The 21607-nt window shown below is 50.2% G+C and overlaps 1 protein-coding gene across 1 annotated transcript in view; it reads left to right on the forward strand.

Moving 5' to 3' along the window:
* LOC149325292 (sodium-coupled monocarboxylate transporter 1-like) overlaps positions 1 to 21607 on the forward strand; it is an 81556-nt gene that overhangs the window by 24725 nt on the left and 35224 nt on the right. The window contains exon 5 of the mRNA XM_089562605.1: positions 13980 to 14137. Within this exon, the coding sequence (XP_089418731.1) occupies positions 13980 to 14137 (158 nt within the window). The remainder of the gene's footprint in view (positions 1 to 13979; positions 14138 to 21607) is intronic.

Genomic DNA, 21607 nt, shown 5'->3' on the forward strand with positions numbered 1-21607 from the left:
GTCCTTCAGGATGTTGCGTGTATAGGACAATATCCGTTAGCCACGTGTGGACGGTGCCATGTGAATCAAGTCTTTGAAAGCCGAAGGTAATTGACTTGCCTAAGATTCATGTCAGCGGCGTTAGATATGCAGCGTTGGGTCCCGAAAACAGAAATATCATGTTAGACCTTCTTTGGCTCCCACAACACATAGAGAACCGCAGGACAGTGGGAGTTTTGGAGCCGTACGGCTCTGTCCACTGGAACGAGAAAAGAGTCTGTTTCAGGGTATGGAAAACATGGAAACAGAGTACGGTGAGGTCTCGCTGACGCTGAAGGATGACGTTTCAACTTAATGTGTTGCCGATACGCTGTCTGTATTTGACAATGAGTCGTTGATTATATTCACCGGCAGACCTCCTCTCGGTCTTCAGTGCAGCAGGATTGGTCATGTACGATGACGGTGCCGTACGCCACGATGTACACAATGCCGTCCCTTTGGCCACTCCGTCGACAACTGTGTCGTGATGTACGCCAAAAGGTTGCGACAGTGTCATTGGTTGAAAAAAGTAAGATGCAGCCACTTACCACATCATGGATATATTGGAGGTTGTTGATGCCTCTGGTGAGGTCACCAATCATGTTCCAGGTGTGGAGTGTCCAAAGTTTGTACCGTCCCATAGGAAGAGATCGCAAGTTGCTGGATTCAAGCCTCCTGAACCCAAGCCTTCGGACCCTGGTCCGAGCGAGCTTGATGCACTGCGCCCTGCCCTTGCCGAGCAGAAGCATTTTGTCACGCAAGTGCCTCAGGAGATGGAACCTACTCTAGCGAGGGCTGTGGATACTGCGCTGTCAGAGTGCATGCTTTGCCGTTGACAATGTCAGCGTCCAGTATGTCTGTTGAAATGTCAGTTGAACCAGCGACTGTGAGTGGTGTGGTTCTCCCGATTTCATGGGCGGAGGCCTTGACCGCATTGGATGCCTCCATAGACAGCAGCGGACAACAGCACATCGCTGAAGCGTCCTGCAGATGAGTAGCCGCGTGACAGTGGAGCTAAGGGGATGGCATCTGACGCGGAGGTGATGGAAACAGTGATTTGGAAAAAGAGGTCGACGCTTGCCTTGAAGGCCGCGAACTCACAGGCGGTTCTCCCCATTCCGGCGGATGGAATTCAGTAAGGCAAGCATCACAAATGGGGGCGGTTGCAGCATTTGAGGTCGCTATCCTCAGTGTAAGCGCTATCCGAAAGCAAAGGCGTCACTATAAACTCAAGCACCTTTTGCACAGATTGAGCGGCAATGTAGCTGTCATCTTAGCAGAAAAATTATCCTCAGACGAGAAGACGGAATTTGTTCAATTCGTTTTTGGTGCAGTTTATGAGGGTTTAATGTCTCAATGCGACTTAGGCTATAAGAAACGCCGTAGTGAAGGGCGCCGGAAATTTTGACCAGCTGTGGTTTTTTAACGCACACGACATCGCACAGTATGCGGGACTCTAGAATTTCGCCCCCCAAAAAATTTGACCCCCGCGACCGGGATCCAACCCGCGTCTCTTGGGTCAGCAGTCGAGTGCCATAACCAGTGAGCCACGACGCACTGCTGCGCTCCGCACTGTAGTGCAGTGGAAAGATGACGGACTCGATGGTCGCGAGATGGCGGTGAAGCTCATCTGACACTGACCATACCGAACGCTTCCGATCCGCGTTTGTAAATAAGCGCGTTCCCGTCCTCGCGACTTTGTGTCACTTGGTGTAGGTGGAGTTTTGGCGTCCTGGACCAGCGACGGCAACAATCCACCTGCCAGCACGTCTGAGGCGGATCCTCCACCTAACCGGAACTCGGAATAGTTCAGGTTCTGGCTCCCTAAGAGCGAGCCCGGCATGTTTTCTGGTGCGTGGACCGGGATGTAGAGGAGTGGCTCCAACTGTACCAGCGAGTGAACAAATATAACCACTGGGACAAGACGATGCTGCTAGGGAACGTTCTTTTCTTTCTTGTGGGCACAGCGCATCTATATTAGAGAACTATGAACACGGTCTTATTACCTGGCACAGTTTTGCGGACGGGCTCAAGGCGTGCTTCGGTAACACGCTGTCGAAAATGCCGAACAAACACTGGTCGAACGAGCACAGCGACCTAATGAGACTTGCAGAATGTATATTGAGGAAGTGCTAAAACTATGCACCACTTCGAACCGCTCCATGACTGAAGAGGACAGAGCAGGCCATCTCATGAAGACTTTTTCTCAAGGCTGTATCAGTTCTTGATTACGAAGAACAACCTCGCCCCTTCTTGTCACGTCATTCGCCATTGCAAGACTTTTGATGCACTAAAGATCCGCCGCTTTTTCCCCAGCTGCCTTTCCAACGTGTCCATTGTCGCCAGCATGGACTTTGCTGGAAGAGACGACCTTGATTCCTTCGTCCCACACATCGTCCACGAAGTGCTTACCGGGCAATTTTAAGGCCGCACGAATCATTCCGACTACCACGCATGCTCGTTCCAGGCTCGGCTCCCTGAACCACAAGTCTCGTTGACCAGAAAGGCCCACCCTGGTCAACGCACTCGTACTGACCAAGGTGGCGCCTTCGATCCTTCGACACGACACACCGGTTCTTCCGCTGCCCCGAAGAAGAGCACTGTTCTGCATCTAGCAGCTCCTTCCACCCTCCCAGCGACTTCCCGGTTCCCTACGCTCCTCAGAGGCTCCAATTTGCTACCGTTGGAATCGTGAGAGAGAGAGAGAGAGAGAGAATCTTTTTAAGGAAATACAGAGAATTTAACCAGCGTTTCAAAATCGCTGGCATGCTACTCTGAGTAGGGAGGGGAATTTGGGAGATAAAGACACAAGGAGAGCAGTGTGGAAGAGGTTAAAAAAAAGACGAAGATAAAATGCAGCCATGAAATGGGTACTATGGATGCAACGGCGAGTATTGATGTAACCTATGAAATGATGGAGTGCATAGTCCGACAAATAGGCTGACGAAGTTCACTGCATGAAGAATGCATGAAGGTAACGTGCAAGTGAATTTAGGGGTTATCGAGATGTCCAATGTCTTTTAAAGATGTAAATAGAAAGTTCATTGAAAGTCTCTGTTGCCTAAAGCAGGCTAAGGGACCTAAAACTTTGCCCATTGTTAGGGGCACTGGGCAGAGCTTCCGCATGCAATGTTCATAGTACGCACGCTCGTTAGCATACAAGCATATGCTTGGGCAAGTTGGTAACTCATTTTCACCGGAACAGCGCGCACTAAGACACGGACAAGAAGGGAGACACGACACACACGAGCGCTGCGCTCGTGTGTGTCGTGTCTCCCTTCTTGTCCGTGTCTTAGTGCGCGCTGTTCCGGTGAAAATGCGTTAGCATACGCAGCGCACACAAGCAGGATACCTTCCAAAGTTTCTATCGAGGCACAGTTGTCACAATGCGGACTGTTCATTTGTCTAAAACGGTATCGCAAGCCGTTAGTATATGCAGCGTTCAGACGAAGTCGGTGATAAAGTGTTTCCAGATGGCGAGGAATTCTGGGTGAGAGTCTTGATCTAAGATGTGGGTCGATTGAGTGAAGAAATTGGTACTGATGTGTCGGCAAACTCCAAAGCTGATACGTTTCTTCGGAAGCAAATCTTTTAGCCATTTGGGGCGCATCAGATTTCGTGAAAAAAGTTCCAATGTATCTCTGATGTTGATGGCCCTTACGGGCCGCTTCATCTGCTTTTTCATTAGCCTGAATGCCACAGTGAGCAGGTACCCACTGAAATGTTATGCAGTGACCTGCGGAAATAGCTAAATGATGTAGATACCCATGTCCAGAGAAACTGGCTGGTGATTCGTTTTCTTCAGCAGGTTGGCCAGGATCTGCAGAGATGCTTTTGGATTGGTGAAGATAATCTAACGGCCGGCGGTTCGGCGCAGGATGTAAGAAACAGCTTCCTTAATGCCGTGAAACTCAGCTGTCGCAGAGGATGTCCTCCGCTGCAGCCGGTAAGAAAGGGCATGTCCTGTTGAGGGCACAGAAAGGCCACAAGAAGAGGTTTCTTTAGTAGTTGGACCATCGGTGAAAATATGGGTGTGCTCCGTATATTCCTCGGTTAAGTAGGCGAGAGTAGCTTGCAAAAGCGCTGCGTGTGGCATGCGGCTGTTTGCATTCACACCTGGAACAAACTTCTTCACATTTAGAGGAGAGAGTGTCCATGGAGGAAAGGCCAGAGGTAGTCGTTTCTGTGGCTGATTAATAGTAGGGTAGGGCGGGAGCTCCACTGCCTGGCCAAAGCTAGAGTTGCTGTCAGTTAGGTGGACACGGTGTAGGAAGTGCTTCTTCCCTTGAAGGACATGGCGGAGATCGGTACGCATAGTTTCCTGGGCGGCAATCACCTCTAGTGGGAGACATCCTGCCTCCGCTACTGTTCCTGATGCAGAGGAAACCTTTGGGAGGCCAAGGCATGTTCGCAGGCAGTTGTTCCGTGCGGCAACGAGAGTCTTATTGCTTGATGTAGATAATCTCTGAAGCACTTGTAGACAAGCGGAAGGTTCCTTCAGCGTAGGCTTTTTCAAGCAGAAGCGTAGATCGGCAGTTGCTACCCCACCGTGTTCCCGCCATGAACCTGAACACTTGCGATGCTGCAGTGATCCTCTCGCGGAGGTTTTTGATCTGAGGTGGCCATGACAGGTTATAGTCGATTACAACACCCAGGAATCGCTGGGATCGTACGTATGGTAGCGACCGTCCGCCTAGGAGAAGCGGATATCGGGTCATCTTTTTGCTTGTAAACGCCTTTGCAACAATCTTCTCTGGCGAGAGACGAAGACCTCTGTACATCGAAATGTGCAATAGCGCTCTCTGAAGACGTTGCTGGGTAGTATAGCGGGAAGGGGTTGCGGTCCAGATGCATATATCAGCATAAATCGTTATGTGTACCCCTCGCGGAAGGTTTCTTATGTGTAAAAGGATAATATTGAACAGCAGAGGGCTGAGCACCGCTCCCTTTGGTACGCCTCTCTCCACTGCGTGAAAGCGTGTTGGACCGTTTGGAGTGGCCATAAAAATTTTCCGTTCCTTTAAATAATGCCCAATCCACTTGTATAGCTTTCCTCCAAGGCCATGACTGGCAAAGGCTGCGAGAATTGCATGGTGAAAGACAGTCAAATGCGGCCTTGATGTCAAGGAAAATGGCTGTCGGGATGTACCCAACGTGAAGGTACTCCTCAAGTGTTGAGACGAGGGCGTTGATATGGTCAGTCGCAGACCTGTTTTCACGAAACCCGTTCATTTCTTGGGGAACTCATTTCGGCTTTCTAGGAACCAAGTTATGCGCTTGCAGATCATGCGTTCCATGAGCTTACCTACGTAGCTCAGTAGGGCAATGGGCCGGAATGATGCGTAGCTTGTTGGCTGCTTACAGGGTTTCAAAACGGGCACAATTTTCGCCAGCTTCCATTCCAGGGGGCCTCACCAGCCACTCAGGAAGAATTGTAATACTCCAGGAGTCGAAGACGGGAGGTGTGAGGTAGCTTTGCAATAGCGTCATGGGTCACCTCATCATGACCCGGAGACGTGTGTCTGTCTCCGCAATAGCTGTTGATAGTTCTTTCATTGTGAAAGGCAGGTCTAACGCTGGTACTGCCGCCATTGAGATGCCTGACTGACCATCTTCGGATAGTGTCGAATCCCTGACCCTGCCGACAGTAAGTAGCCTGCAGTATTCTTCTGAGACTTCTTTTATAGATTTTTGTTCATGAAGGGAGAGTGCAGCGAAGGGGTGGAGTGGTTGAAGTGGCGTGCGAATACCTCTAACTAACAACCAAATATTGGTTAATGGTTGGCGAACATCCAGCGTAGAACAAAAGTCACGCCACCTTTACCGACTGAGTTTATCTATGTTGCGGCAAATGTGACGTGCGCGTCGGCATGCACGTAGGTCATCGAGGCTTTTTGTTTTGTGAGCAGAGCTTTCCTTTCAGCTCGCGTGCGTATAGCGCAAAGCATTTGAAATGTGTCATCATTTTAAGGTTGGCTATCATTTTTAGATGTAATTTGTGTACTCGCTCTCAGGCAATACGCCATTTTGGATGCTAATTCTTCATTGCGAGTTGCCGCAGTAACTCCTCTGCTTACTGCGTCCTTGTATGCCTCCCAATCTGTAGATTTTATAGGGAGTTTCTTTGGGTTCCTCTGCGCATGGGAAGCCGATATGAGGATTGGGTAATGGTCGCTTCCGCGTGTCTCCAAATCAGTGCACCAGCCAAAGTTGTGGGCGAAAGAACTTGTGACAAATGTCACGTCGATACTGCTGGTAGTCGTCGGGCCTCGGAGGTAGGTTATGCTGCCGTCATTTAATGGGTGAACTGAATGCTTGGAGAGTTTTGCAAGCTTGGCACCTCGGACACATGTATGTGAGCTGCCCCAAATTTCATTATGAGCATTGAAGTCTCCGCAAATAATATGCGGTGAGGGCGTCCTTGCTATCAAGTTTTCAAGTCTCAAAGCATCAAATGGCGTGCCTGGCTCAAGATATACTCCACTCAGAGTGTCCTGTTGTCCAGAAATAACTGTGACAGCGCACAAGTATTCATTGTCGCTGTGAGGCGGGCATCAACCTCTGAGGCCGGGATATCCTTGTGAAAGCCTATCAGCAATCTTCTGACGTTATCTGGTCGTTGTGAATGATGGAAATAGTATCCGTGCGGTCGGAAAGTTTCCTCGACGCGTGATTCACAGATGACTATGAAGGGGAAGCGGTACGCTCGCACGAGCTGCCGGAAATCTGAGAGTTTAGAGCGTAGCCCGCGAGCGTTCCACTGGAAAATGGTGCATGTACGAAAGATGTACGTCGGGATTAGGTGGCGGTTCATGGCGCTTGTGTTTGCTCTGCCGTGCGAGCAACTGTATCTGCTTTCTTTTCATAACACCCTCCGTAGGAATCAGGGTGTGGGCCACCGCAGTTAGCGCATTTAGGTAGCGCTCTCGAAGTGCATTCTTTGGGCGAATGGGGGCCAGCACACACTTTGCAGCGCACGGGGCCGGTACAGTGTCTTGATATGTGGCCATGCCTCTGACATTTATAGCACTGAGTTGCTGCTCCGACGTATTGATTTACAGGGTAACTACAGAATCCAAGCGTTACTCGTTTTGGTAGCGGCGCATTTTTTGCGAATTCCAATATAACTGTGCGACGGCGTGCCTCTTTTATCTTTCCACCATCCTCAGGAGTGTAGGCGGTTAGCCTTCTTGTTCAAAGGACACCTTGGTCGCGTAGATATTCCTGCACATCTTCGTTCGAGTAGGTGACAGGTACATGTGGTATTTTGCCATAACTTGCCATGTAAGAGTATGGGACTCGGGCCTCTACAGCTACTCCAGCCAGCTTAGTTACCGTGAGCAGACGGTTGGCGGCGGGCAGCGTCGATACTGTAACCATCAGGCTCCCGTCCTTGTGAATGCGATGGCTGAGGACTTTTTCTTCAGTCAATACTACAACCGCCGAAGCCACAATGTTAGGGTTGGCTTTCCATAGCCTTCCTCCTACCTCGGTGGGCCTGAAGCAACAGGAACACCGGTAGCTCTCTTTTTCTTGTACGAGACAACTGTAAACGATGCTTGGTCCATGTCCTCCGGATGGTCGGTCAGTGGCTCGTTGCTGGCTTCGTCGTCGCGCAGTCTCTTGTTTACCGAGCCCTGGTCTGTAGCCGCAACTACAGGGGCCGCTGGACTCGCCGTTGCCGCTGATGCCATCAGTGCAGCGTAGAGTTCAGCTGGTGGTGATGCTCCGTGTCGGCGGGGATACAGCGCACAGCGGCTAGGAGGTCGCCTGACGTGCTTTTGCCGGTGGCCAGGGACCCCCAGGTCGTGGCACGTCGAGAACACACGCCAAAAAAACACTGAAAAACCTCTGAAGTGAGAAAATAAAGTCGAAAATTATGGACCGGTGTCAGACAGCCATCCCACTAATCATCGTCTTCTTCCTTGCGTTGGAATCGTCGTGGGCACGACGCCCGAATCGTGTAACCCACCTCGTGACTGTCCGCCGCGCCAAGACCGACTCTCCCGACCCGGCTCTCCCGTTTACAAACTGCATTCTCAAACCTCCGCCCCATAGACGTGGCCGCTCTCCATCACCTCGTCGTCGCTCTTCAGCGCCGCCTCCGGAAAGCCGACGCCGACAGAAGTGGGGTCGAGGAGCAGACGTCTTCCCCAATTCCTCTGCCTGTAGTTATGCCGAAGAACAAAGTGTCTTTGAGTGTTGGCGGCTTAAATACATTTTTGTAGTTGATACTGGCGCCGCTGTATCCGTGATGAGCCTTTCAGCTGGACACTGTACCTTCGCTGCCAGTTTCTCGAACGCAACACGAAATCAACACCGGCACCGCTCAACCCAGCAGACAGAAGCCTTATAGCGAGTCCCAGGCCTAACGGAAGGTGATCAGCGAGCAGGTGCAACATATACTAAATAAAGGCACCGTCCGAGAGTCGTCGAGCCTGCGGGCTGCTCCTGTTAGACTCGTACGCAAGAAGAATAATTCCTGACGCTTTCGGGTAGACTACCATCGATTGAATGCTGTCGCCGAGAAGGAAATCTACCCGATCTGGCGTACTGATGATGCAGAGGACTGTCTTCAATGTGCGTCATATATCGCGTCGACCTGACCTCTGGGTACTGGCAGATCCTCATGATCCCATCAGACCGGGCGAATACAGCGCTTGTTACGCGCGATGGACTGTATGAATTCAGTGTCATGCTCTTTGTGATATGCAAAGTAGATATGTCAAAACCCCTCTTATTTCGAGCGACTAATGGACACGATATTGAGTGGTCTTATGTGTGATCGTTTACAGAGAGATTTATAGCGAGCATGACGAAAGACTGGGTATCGTGCTTCCCTGTGTCGTACGACCTCGGTGGTCTTGAACTACAAGAAATTCCACTTGGTGAACGGCAAACGCTTGTCCTCTGGTTTCATGTAGACGAGGAAGGTATCCGGCCGGACCCACAGATGATATCTGCGGTACAGGACCTCCCCCAACCACACTCTTTGAAACACCTTAGAAGCCTTATGGGCCTCTGCTGGTATTTGGAGGCTTCATCCATGGCTTCGGCCAACTTACTCATCCCCTGATTTCCGTCCATCATAAAGACGCCCTGTTTTTATGGTCTTCTGCAGGTGTGTCTGCCTTCCATCAGGTGCAGTTTTTGCTCACTTGTGCAGCGGTTTTGTGCAACTTTCAAAACTGCGGCGCCGACTGAAGTCCACATTGACCCCAGCGGCGTGGGCGTCGGCACAGTGCTTATGCAAGTCCACAACGGCACCCACCACGTGGTCGCATACACAAGGCGCACTTTTACGAAATCGGAAGGCAACTATACCGTGACGGAAGTCGAGTGTCTCGCTGCCGTCTTTGCAGTGCTAATGCTTTGACTTATTTATATGGACGTTAGTTCAAGACTTTTAAAGACCATCACTCCTTCTGTTGGCTTGTTGGCCTCCATGATCCTTCCGGTCGACTCGCTCGTTGGGCCTTACGCCTGAAGAATACGACTTTAGTGTGGCGTATAAAAGCCGTCGTCGGCATGCTCATGCCGACTATTTTTCCTGTTTCCCCCTTCCAGACGCAGTGATATGCGAAGAGGATCTCGGTGACTCTTTATCTTCTTTCTCCGCGGAGTTTCCCGGCCTCTAGAATTTTTAGCAACAACGCAACGATCCTAGTGTCTAACCGTGTTTCGATCAAGGCTGTACGTCTGCTCCTGTCACTCCTATCACGCCGTTTGTCATATCGGAGGGCGTGCTCTTTAAGAACTATTCAGTAGAAGGTGGACGTCTACTTTTAATTGTGCGCGGCAGTCTTCTTTTGGCGTTGTCCATCATGACATGCATGACAATATTGCTTCCGGCCACCAAGGGCTTTCTCGTACATCTCATAGACCGTGGCATTATTGTTACTGGCCTGGACTTTACCAGGCAACTGAGCGGCACGTTGGAGGCTGTCTGCAGCGTCAACTCTTTAAGCACTACACTTTCGCGCTTGCCGGCTTTTTGAAACCGGTCCACCCACCCCAGTCCTCATTTGAGAAGATCGGGGTTCATTTCGTCCGCTTCCCAAGTCTACCGCTAGCAAACATTGGGTTGTTGTTTGCGTCGACTACTTGACTCGCCATCTGCAGGCAGCTGCTCTCGTTTTGGCCAAAGCGACAGACGTCTCGTCCTGTTTGCTCGCCTCCAAACGATCAAGATACCATTTCGCACCAAGGAACATCACGACAGGGACACATTGCGGTTACGTAGGAACCAGGCGACTGCGTTTGACACTGGTCTCCACTGCACCAGCGGGGCTTCTATCAGATATTCTTCTCGAAGTACTCTGGCATTTGGTTCTCGACCGCTTCAGTGACGTCAATTAAATAGGCACCAAAGTCAGCCCAGGTGATCGGCGCTCCCGCAAGGCCCAGGTTGCTCACGTAGCCCGTTTTAGACGCTGCCATCCCAACTCTCATTCGTTCAAGGACGAGCTTCGACATCCCCGGGCGAAGTGGCACGCCGTGCAGTGGAAAGATGACGATGGATTCGGTGGGTGCGAGACTCTGCGGTGGAACCCGCCAGACGATAGCCGTTCTGTGGCGTCTTCGTTCCCCGCTTGTAAGTGAACCCATTTCCGTCCTCGGAAATTCGTATCATTACTATTTCCAGCCACTCAAAGGACTTCTCTGGAGTGTTCTTGCTTTCCTCAACCACAGACTGCATATTTGCGACCTTTCGTGTAGCATAGATAGTCAGCTGAGCCTTCCATGCTGCGACTTTGCTATTTTAGGTAAACGCTGCTGAGTTGTGTGTACGCGCCTGTTAATCACCGAAAAAGAAGTGTCTTTTGTAGGTCGTTCTTTTGTAGGTCGTAGGTCGTTCTGAGCGAGGATAGCTAAATCATATTGCTTAATGCTTTCAATTCTGTTTGGAGTGACGAGTACCGTTCAGTGCTACGTGTGCGTAATGGCACTAGCCCTGCAATTTCACATACTTTTGGCCGAAAGTAATGCGATAGCGTTAATTTCACGGATTTTCAATTTTCCTCACATGCTCAGCTAGGGAGGATCTCCGTTCCTGTGGGACTGTTGAATAATATACATGGCTATTGATTACGGCCGATATTATTCTGTGATCACTGCATGGTGTCTGCTGAGATAGTAAGGTACAGGAGCCGTATTCTCCAGCCTTGGTGGGAGTTTTGGAAGCTAGTTATGGTCTCCTCACAGCTGAAATTTATCAGTTCGCTGTCACTTCTTGTTTAAAATGTGCATGGTCCCATGGTGAACTTTCGGTTTTCAGGAGTGCGATCAATTCACGCGGGAGGCTAAAGATCTAGCAATCGAAGCGTCAGCGCGAGTCGCGTTTCTGAATCGTGATGACCTTGCTAAGCTTGGTCGCACCTCAGATGTCCTGCGTGAGCTAGAAAAAATTCACCGGGGGGGGGGGGGGGGGGCTTATAGGACGACACGATACAAATAAAGCGCTGTTCCTGAAGGTTACCGAAGAAAATTATCAGGGGGAGGGGAGGGGTGCACAGAGCGGCTGTGCGGCCAACCAGAGACGATCGATCATTGCTTTGTGTGGTGCTTGATGCAGCGTTTTCCGGGGACATTCTTCAGCCGGCAGTGCCTACCATGGGGAGTGAGCTGGGTGCAGGGAGATTTTTCAGTATGTGTAGTGCATGAGAAGTGAGCCGTCCGTATGAATATGTCTGGGAGGCATCCTGTGAGCTAGTGACGCCTTGCATTGTGCTCGCACTATCATATCATATGGGTGTGATGCAGCTTGTAGTATGACAGGGGTGATGGCTTAGGTTTACATTGCGGGGTTTAACGTCCCAAAGCGCACAGGGTGATGGCTCCCCCTTTCGAGAACCGGCGTATTCAGCATGGTATGGCCGATGCCCGAAAAGACAACAATAAGAATTTTGGGCATGTGGGTTCAATCCAAGCAGCGCAGTACTCACATTTTTACCCTACTGAAAACAACAACGCTACAAGTCGCAGGCATGATCACCCGCATCGCCAACAGGCGGCATGGTATCCGTGAAGAGGACACACTAAAACAAGTCAGAAGCCTAGTAGTTAGTCGAATCACGTACAGCCTACCCTACCTGTGCCTCAACAAAAATGAAATACAACAAGCGGACGCCCTGCTACGCAAAGCGTATAAGACAGCGCTCCGACTACCACGCAACACGTCTACAGAAAAACTGATGGCCCTGGGATTACATAACACCTTTGAGGAGCTACGAGAGGCGCAGCTTGAGTCGCAAAAACTCAGGCTGTTGCAAACAACAACTGGAAGAGGGCTCCTGTCGAGGCTCGGGTACCGCGAGCAGATGCCAGATATGTTGAGGACGGCAACGATCCCCGACGAGCATCTCAAGACCCTCAAGGCAGCGCCAATACCAAAAAAACATGGATCTGAACCTCCATCGAGGCAGAAGAGAAGCGAGGGCCGAATCCATCGAGAAAATATACGCTCCACAAGCCACGACCGTGTATGCAGACGCGTCTTGGAGAGGAGGAGATACCAAAATCGCTGTAGCGGCGGTGGTCGGTCCGTCTTTACGCGAAATGACCAGCCCGTCTCTCCGAGGCTGCACAGCTGCAGACTCCGAAGAAGTAGCCGTTGCTCTAGCGGTGGCGGAGGGCTATAGAACCGGGTGGTCACTAACAATACTCACTGACTCTCGAACAGCCTGGCGAAATTACATGAATGGCAGGATAGGTCGTCACGCGTTCCGTATACTCCTCGCAGCGAGCGACAGAATTAAAAACCAGGAAGAACAAAACGACAGGATCCCACACAAAATTGCGTGGGTACCGGGGCACACGGGGGTGGCACGGAACCAAGAGGCCGACAGGATAGCTCGAGAATGCATTACTCTCCGAGCATCCGACGAGTCCGCGGAACTCGCGCCAGCACCCAGGGAATACTCGGCCATACTACAAAACTATAAAGGCAGAAGAATGCGATATCCCCCACCGCACAAATCTCTCAGCAGAGAGGAAGCTGTCACTTGGAGACAATTACAAACAGGCTCTTTCCCAAACCTACATATACTAAACAAAATGCACCCTACGATATACGCGGACAAATGTCCTTGGTGCGACGAAAAACCTACTCTATACCACATCACATGGGCCTGCCAAAACATAGATGTGGTCCCCAAAATACACAACCCGAGTGCGGAGTAGTGGGAGACTCTGCTGTCCAGCGACCGGTGTGAAGACCAACAAGGTCTGGTGCAGCGAGCTCAACGGGCGGCAGTGGCCAGGGGAGCCCTGGACTGAGGGCAACCGACCACTGATTAGAGGCGGACGACTTCGACACAGAAGGCTCGTGGGGGTAGAAACAAGAAGTCTCTTTAGATGCCCCCAAACCGCAGGAAAAACCATTAGGGAAAATAAAGTTTTCCCTTCCTTCCTTCCCCCTTTCGCTGAGGAAGACGAGGTGACATATCGGCAAGTTCACAAAAAAAACTTGCTCAGGATTTCCCTTGGTTTACCTCAATAAAAAAAGGCTAGAACTTTTCCCATATTGGAAACGTGTATCCCAGTAACTTCTAAAGTAAAATCTGCAATATTAATAATTTTCTGCATTACATTATTGTGGTTATATTACTGGCATAATGAAAAAAATCAGCATCCCCAAAGGAAACAGTTCCATTTTTAACACTCTCGACCAATGCCAATGATTTAGAGATATAGTTGTTGAGCCGTTAACAAAAACCCACTGAACATGTAGTAACAAATCACGAATTTCTTGGAAATCACGAAACTTGAAACAAACCGTTTGACTAAGGTCGTAAAGAATTTAGTACTATTTTTTTTGGTACGTACAGGTTGTGAAACATGTCTTCTGTCTGCTCAAGTCATTCGTATTACTGACCGCACGTGAAATATGGTACACGCGCTATTGTTCTCTTGGCGTTTATGCACTGCTGTCTGCTTTCCCCACTGATGCGGCGAAACAGGGCGGACTGAGAGCTGTCGTGTGGACAGACTGTATGCAGCTGCTCTTCATTATCCTGGGACCTGCAACCATCATTGCGAAAGTTTTCGTCGACCTGAACAGTTCTGGCCGTACAGCGCATGCTCTTAAAGACTTCAACTTCCGTTCGTACATTCTGAAGTAAGACACACATCCAACTTTCTTCTGCATGCTGGCTTGCTGGATGTAAACCAAAACTTCATTTTTTTTAAGGAGGAGGGACAAGAGCAGTTAAAGGAAATCTGGGTGTTTTTGCAAATTAAACACGAAAAACCTTCGGCATCGTCATGAATAGAGAAAAATGCTTACGGTCACTCAGCAGATACACCTACATATAAGTAGTAAATTGCGTGCTGTCAGCTGCAGCTGTCCAACCCATCAGCACTGCCCCCGTTGTGAAGTGGTGTTCAAACGCCATCATTTGATGCAACTGCCTCGCAGCATGCATACTGTTGTGTACGCGTGAAACAATGTACATGCGTTGCTGCCACGTACTGTATGCGCACGGGAATTGTTCAGCTATCGCTGATATGGTAGCCTTTTATGGCTTTAAAAGTCCGCTTGTACGGGAGCATTGCGCTCAGTATTGCAATCTGCTTGCGACCTGTGAAGAACGTTCCTCGATGTTTCATCTACGTCGACGAGTTCCTGGATAACAAAGATCGCACATGCAGCAACAAAAACGCGAACGTGTTCAGTCTGGCTACATAGACTTTTGTTGAAGAATAGACAGCGCAACACAGGGCGAGGCAGAAACAACGCAATATATCGTTGCAGTTTCTTCATAATTTATTCGCGCCGTGCTTATTTCTATGCATTTAAGGACAGATATGAAACAAATGTGACTCTAAATGTGGAATGCAAGCATATGACACTCGCAACAGCATTTCAAAAATGCTGAGAACAGGTCAGCACATTCCACATGACACTTAAAGGATTCTGTAACATCTTTATACGACACTACACATCATATCACAATGCAGGTACACAACAAAGTGCACATGGGAGAATATTTGCCTCGCAATCTGAAATGCTGCGTTCCCTAAGTAGGGTACACGTGAGGGCTTGTTGCTTGTCTGGGTTGTACCTCCTACAGCACAATACGCAAGAGACGGCGACGCGAAGAACGTAGAAAGCAAAGGAAAACCTATATTGGCTGACAAACTGCTTAAACGAACGATTCAGCGAAAACCTTATTTTACGACAGTGTACTTTGCAAGAACTGTACGCCTGCTGTTGATAGCTTAACACACATTCAACAGGCAGTAGGACCGTCGACGGTCCAGGCATTTTGAAATGAACAGCTAAGTCTCAGGCTTCCTTCTACCGAATCCATGCTGCGTTCATCTGGCCGCCATGTTCGTTTCCAGCGTGTAGGCTAGCGCGTTCGCGTTCAGCCTGTCTGGGATCCACGATGACAGCTCGGGAGCGAACCCACGCGCACGCTTAGGTGTCATTCAAACAAACTCCTTATTAGACGGTCTTGCGCCCAGAAATAACTGATTTCGGCGGCGATGCTATAAAATTGCTCTGCTGTCGTCGGCAGCGCTCAGTTTAAAGCTGAATGAAAACTTTCGAGATAAAGCGCCAAAACAAGCTACAACAATCTCGGACCATGTAGGAGCGGTTTTCTGTGGCTGCGTTGATTCATGATCAACCTGACTGAATTTCGCGCCACAAAGTGATAAAGCCGTGTGCCGGAGACCTTCAGCATTAACAAGAAATAAAAAGCTTTGTGGCATTACGTCCCTCTCAAAGAGGGAGCACTCGGATGCTTTACAACAAAAAAGCAAGGTGGGCGAATGTAAACGTTGAGAAGAGAAAAAAAAAATTCGGCACAGGCGATTAAGACTGCTTACGCGTGGGAATGCGAAAGCAGTAGTCTTCGTGGGTGCACTGACACCCACCCACACACACGCACCACGCCCACATATACACGCAAGTATGACACCACCCAGAATGCTGTACAAAGAACGGTTGCATCCCAATTTTGATACGAAAATTGAGCAAGAGGAAAGTAAATGGCCCAGTAACTCTATCACACCTCGCTGGACACATCAACCGCGTTTTAAGGGAAGAGGTAAAACGTCTGGGAACGCATATTATTGAAGGTGCATCTGTATTCGGTTCAAATCCATGTTGCAAGCTGGCTTATGAGTTTACTAACAATGAGAGACGAGTATGCAACGAGAAATCGTATGACACCACCCGGAACGCCGTACGACAAAAGGTTGCGTCACAATTTTGGCACGAATGTGGTCGGGAAAAGCGCCGCCACATTGAGGTCGGCCAGTGGGGGGTGTGTATACAGAAACAAAATGAATACTATGTTTGTCTGAAATGGCGGTGCTCGATTTGGTGTCAGCGTCTTGCAGTCTCTCGAAGACGCCATCGTATTTGAACGAAAAAATATTAGTAGTTCCATTAGCGAAAAGCCAACTTCGTGTATTAGTGTGTGTTCCTGCAGATGGCACAGAAATTCCTAGCGAGGGCAAGAAATATACGGCGACATCATCAAACGGCCATATGTGACACACAGATGGTTAAGCACCATCACTTCAGAGAATCGTATACATGTCGTTTGTACTCGCCACTGGGGCGGCCTCCATGTGGCGCCAGTTTTGCTGAAATACGCTCCAATGTTCTGACTCAATCGTCTACCATACACAGCTCTGGCTGTTGTCATACGATTTCTTGTCGCATATAGCTTACATGAGTCAGTTAAATTAAAGTCTAGCTTACGACAGCCATTAAAACTAACGACACATGCACCTTTAGTTGTATGCCTTCCCAGAGTTTCGTATCAAAATTGTGATGCCAGAGGTCTTGCACAGCGTTTTGAGCGGAATAATACGCGCGCGCGTGTGTGTGCGGGTGTTTACAATGCACCAAGGGTCAGTAATCCTTTGGCATTACCACACGTGAGCACTCCTAAGAGTATCTGTGGAATTTTTTCTTTCAGTAGCAAGCATTTTCTATACCATCTGCGAGTACACGCAGCAATACAAGCCGCCGGCTTTTCTCACATGAACCCCGCCGCGGTGGCTCAGTGGTTATGGCGCTCGACTGCTGACCCGAAAGACGCGGGTTCGATCCCGGCCGCAGCGGCTTAATTTCGATGAAGGCGAAATTCTAGAGGCCCGTGTGCTCTACGATTTCCGTGCACGTTAAAGAACCCCAGGTGGTCGAAATTTCCGGAGCCCTCCACTACGGCGTCTCTCATAACCTTAGTTGCTTTGGGACGTTAAACCCCCAAAAAATTCAAGGGGGCACTTTGTTGACCTAAAGTGCGGTGAGGCGAAAGACTTAAGCGCGGTGTTGCTACTTGTGTCAATGTATGCTTAACATGTTAAGCTTCGCCTCTTAGAGTGGAACGGGGCAGCCTCTTTCAATACTCGCCTCTTAGAGTGGAAGGCGGCAGCCTCTTTCAACGCTGCCGGGGGTGAATTAAGCAGTTAACTAACCTCGGTCCCACTTACTTGGAACATCACTATACCATCCCTTCAATTGGTTGCATGGTTACTAGCGAAAGTACCATTCGCTCGGTTGAAATTCGCGCACTGTGACGTCACGATCATTTCGACCACTTGAAAAGCGCAACATTTCTGTCGACAACTCCTGCTTACAACGATGAGGCATTAAAGGCTTCCAACTTAATAAACCAATAAACCAAACTAATTTTCTCACAATGACCACTGAGCATGCAAACAAAACCAGTACTTAAGCGTCCTTAATAAGATTTTAGACTCACAATATACACAACCTCATGGTGAGAACGGCGCGACTGAGACGCTGCAACTACACCGGGGAGGACGTCGTAGTCCTGTACTCTGATCTAACGATAATCTTGTCGGGTCCGAAGCAGCGACACAAAAGCTTATCATTGACTGTGCTGTGGCGAATGAGCGTGCACTTCCACACATTCTCACCGGGATAGTTTTCCGTCTGGCGTTGGCGCGGATTGTAGCCTCGTGCGTCGGTCCACTGATGGTCTTTTATCCAAAAGGGGGAAGTCATCGGGCTTCTGCGCGCTGAAGGTAGCCGATGCCGTCGATGTCGTCTTCAGAGGAGCATGACATCAAGCGTGGTAGTAGGGTTCACCGTTGTGGACGAGCCTAAACTGTATCACCTGGGTTGTGTCCTGCACAGATGTGTTGTACTCAAAGACTAGGTAAGGGAGGATGGCATCAGATCTAATGTGTTCTGCATATAGACACATGGCGAGCATGTAAGCGATGATTTGGCTGATACGCTCTGTAAGTCCGTTGGACGGTGGATGCCATGCCGTAATTCGCAGGTGGCTTGTTTGACTGTAGCGCAGGATGTATTGCGTGGGCTATGCCGCGAACGTTGTTTCTCTGTCTGTGATGAGCACTTCGAAGGGGCCGTGTGGGGGTGGTGGATGGTGGTGGTGGTGAAAATATTTATTAGGAAGGGACAAGAGGTATGCTTGAATCACTCAGTAAGGAACCGACCCTTACAAGCACTAGCTTGAGGTCCCTAGATTGGGACCATAGTGGCGGAAGCCGCCGCCAGAGCACCCGACTAAGGCTTGTCGGGCCTCTAAGCCGTGGCAGCCGAGCAGGATCGCCTCTTAGTCCTCCCGGGTGGGGTTGGCGAGGGAGGGACTATCCAGGTAGGAAGGGCAGGTTCACACCATGAAAAACTTCGTGACTTCTGCTGCATTGGCGTTCGTTCGGCAGCGCTTTTGCTTCGACGTAGTCAGTCGGCACAAGTGTTCATTTTTTGTCGGACGTCGACGTAGAGAAGGGGCCTAATAGATACATGCCCATTGTTCTGGAGAAGGCTGGAAGGCTCGGACTCCCGCTTGCGCATCTCATCTGAGGCCCTTATGCTCCTCTCCCCGCGAGCTTAGTGAAGCGGTGCGTTGTTGTTGTTGTTGCGACTGAGAGAAGGATGAAAAGGAAAGTGCACGGGCCTGCCAACTGGCTCCAGCCGAGCCACCACCGCTGCCATGTGCAGATAGAGGAGAGTTCAAATATGAGAAGAAAGAGAAAAAGAAAAGAAAAGACGCGCGTCGCGGACTTACGGTTCGAGATGGTTTTAGCCCTCTCAAGGGGAATAGGGTCGCAGCCTGGCGATAGCAGCAGGCATGGAGCTTCTCGTGATTTGGAGGAGCTATGCGGGATTGCGGCGTTAATGTGTATACCTAGCTAAAGCTTTAAAACAAATTTTGGAGGAGCCTCAACGCCGGCGCTTTAGCAACATAAAGACAAAGGCTCTAGAGACTGTACCCACGAAAACAGCTGGGGTGGCGCTGAAGGCCATGATGCACCTGCCGGCCAACTTGCTCAGGTGGAGGGCATGAAACACGCGCTCTACGCAGACATTACAATCTGGACCACCGAGGGGAGCCTTGTTGAGATGGAGGATCGCCTTTAGCAGGCTGCCTCCATAGTCGTGCATATGCTGCCGACTGTGGTCTCCAATGTCCTCCCGCTAAATCAGTGCTTCTACACGTTACGACAGATCACAAGGACAACACATCCCTACACATATCTCTATCGGGTGGTCTCATCAGAGAAGTGGAAGAGCTCCGGATCGTGGGTCTGTTCATAAATAAGAAGCTTAGTCCGTACTCTACTATAGCGAAACTCAAGCGCATAGGTGAGCAGGTAGAGTGCATGATCCACCGCGTCTCCAACAAGCGGGATGGTCTGCGGGGCAGGAATGCGCTACGGCTCGCCCATTCCTTCGTGACCAGCCGGATCCTCTAAGCCGTGCCGTACCTACGCACCACCAAACAAGACGAGCGCATTGACGCCATCATCAGGAAGGCACCAAAGCTAGCACTGGACCTCCTGGTGGCTACCTCCAACGTCAAACTGAAGGCCTCGGGAGTGGTAAACTCCTATCAGGAGTTGCGGGAGGCCCACCTCGTGAACCAATATACGCGGCTATCGCAGACGGTTCCTGAGCGTCGCCTGCTAAACCGCTTACACATCCAAGACACATGCATACCAGAGGGGATGGTGAACATCCCGGTGCTGTAGCGCCACATGCTCTGGGTCGTTCCGCTCCCGCGTAACAAGGACATGGCTTCACATGAAGGCAGACGACAAGCGTGCTTTCGCACGCTTGAGAGGCAATATGGATCTAAAAATGGCGTCTCCTACGTGGAAATCACAGGGCCGTCGCCTGCGGGATTCTACACGGCTGTCGTAGTCCACCGGAGGATAAATTCGTTGGGCTATCTTTTCGGGCTCCAAATTCAACATGAGCGGAGGAAGTTGCAATAGCTCTCGCTGTCGCCGATCAAAAAACGAGAACGGTTATCACAGACTCTCGCCGGGCCTGTGAACATTATCATGCAGGGCAAATACCACTTCTTGCCTCCCAAATTCTAAGACGTGCTCCCGCCGATCCAACTCGCACAAAAGTTATCTGGGCTCCTGGCCACCAGGGTCTACAAGGCAATGACGCCGCTGATGCGCCCGTCCGAGCGCTCGCACACCGGGCTCCTCATCCTAGCTCTCGTAGCTCAGAAGCGCATAAACCGCTTCTGCGGTTCCGCGAAATCTTAATTCATTACTGCGACAGCCACCGGAACCTGCCAAGGGGCTGAGTAAGGCGGAGGAGCAAACTATGTGTGCCTGCAGACAGGAACTGTTGTCTGTCCTGTCATAGCAAAACACTAGATGGGCGCTGCCCGTACTGTGGAGAGATCTGCGACATCTTGCATATGGTGTGGGCATGTACTCAGAATCTTCACCTTCACCTTCCCCCCCCCCCCCCCGCCCCCCTCCGAGAGGCATGGGAGACTGCCCTCCTCAACTGCTCAGGGGCTATAGAAAGCGGGCGCGAGACAGGGCCTCGTCATGCGGTGTCCCAGACTAAGGAGACGCACCATGCAGCGTGGTTTTCTGAGCCCGAAACTTTGATTATTAAAGTTTTTCACGACCACCACAACGCACCACAGAAACGGGCAGCTGGATCCAGAAACGTGTTGGAAACGAAAGACTCTCACATACATTACTCGTAACTTCTCTTCGAATGGGTTGGTGCGTTCAAAAAACCGCCTAATAGACGCGGCTCCCTCCAAGAATACGATTTGTGTGCATGCGAGATTCCTCGCCCGCTTTCTCTCGCGTTCGCCATCCGGCGCCTCAGCGGCAGGCGGTCGGCGCTCCCCGGGTATTATTAGAAAATTGGACGGCTGTACACGAACATAAGATGAACGCTACCGCGACGCTGCCCAATAAAATCCTCAAGCACGTGCCCACACATTGCTCTCAACAGTAAATACTCTCGTTAATGATCCCTGTCATATACACAATTAGTCATCGTACAGCCATGGGTGGCGTCATTATAACATTAATCTTCGTACAAAAGTTAGCGCAAAACACGACACTCACAAGAAAGGTAGACAGGACAACGCGCTCCGAACAGCGCGTTGTCCTGTCTACCTTTCTTGTCAGTGTCGTGTTTTACGCTAACTTTTGTACGAAGAATAATGCACCAACTAGCCCAGCAACAAGTGTTACTTGGATACCATTAATCACTTAGAATCTGCCAGCCGTGATCACTCGTCGTGCCGTTTGGCGGACCGGCTTTATCTTTTGTGCCTTGTTGGTCTCTATGCTTGATGGG

Source organism: Amblyomma mixtum, chromosome 10 (assembly GCF_055824585.1).
Source record: "Amblyomma mixtum isolate Tamu chromosome 10, ASM5582458v1, whole genome shotgun sequence".
Lineage (NCBI taxonomy): Eukaryota > Metazoa > Arthropoda > Arachnida > Ixodida > Ixodidae > Amblyomma > Amblyomma mixtum.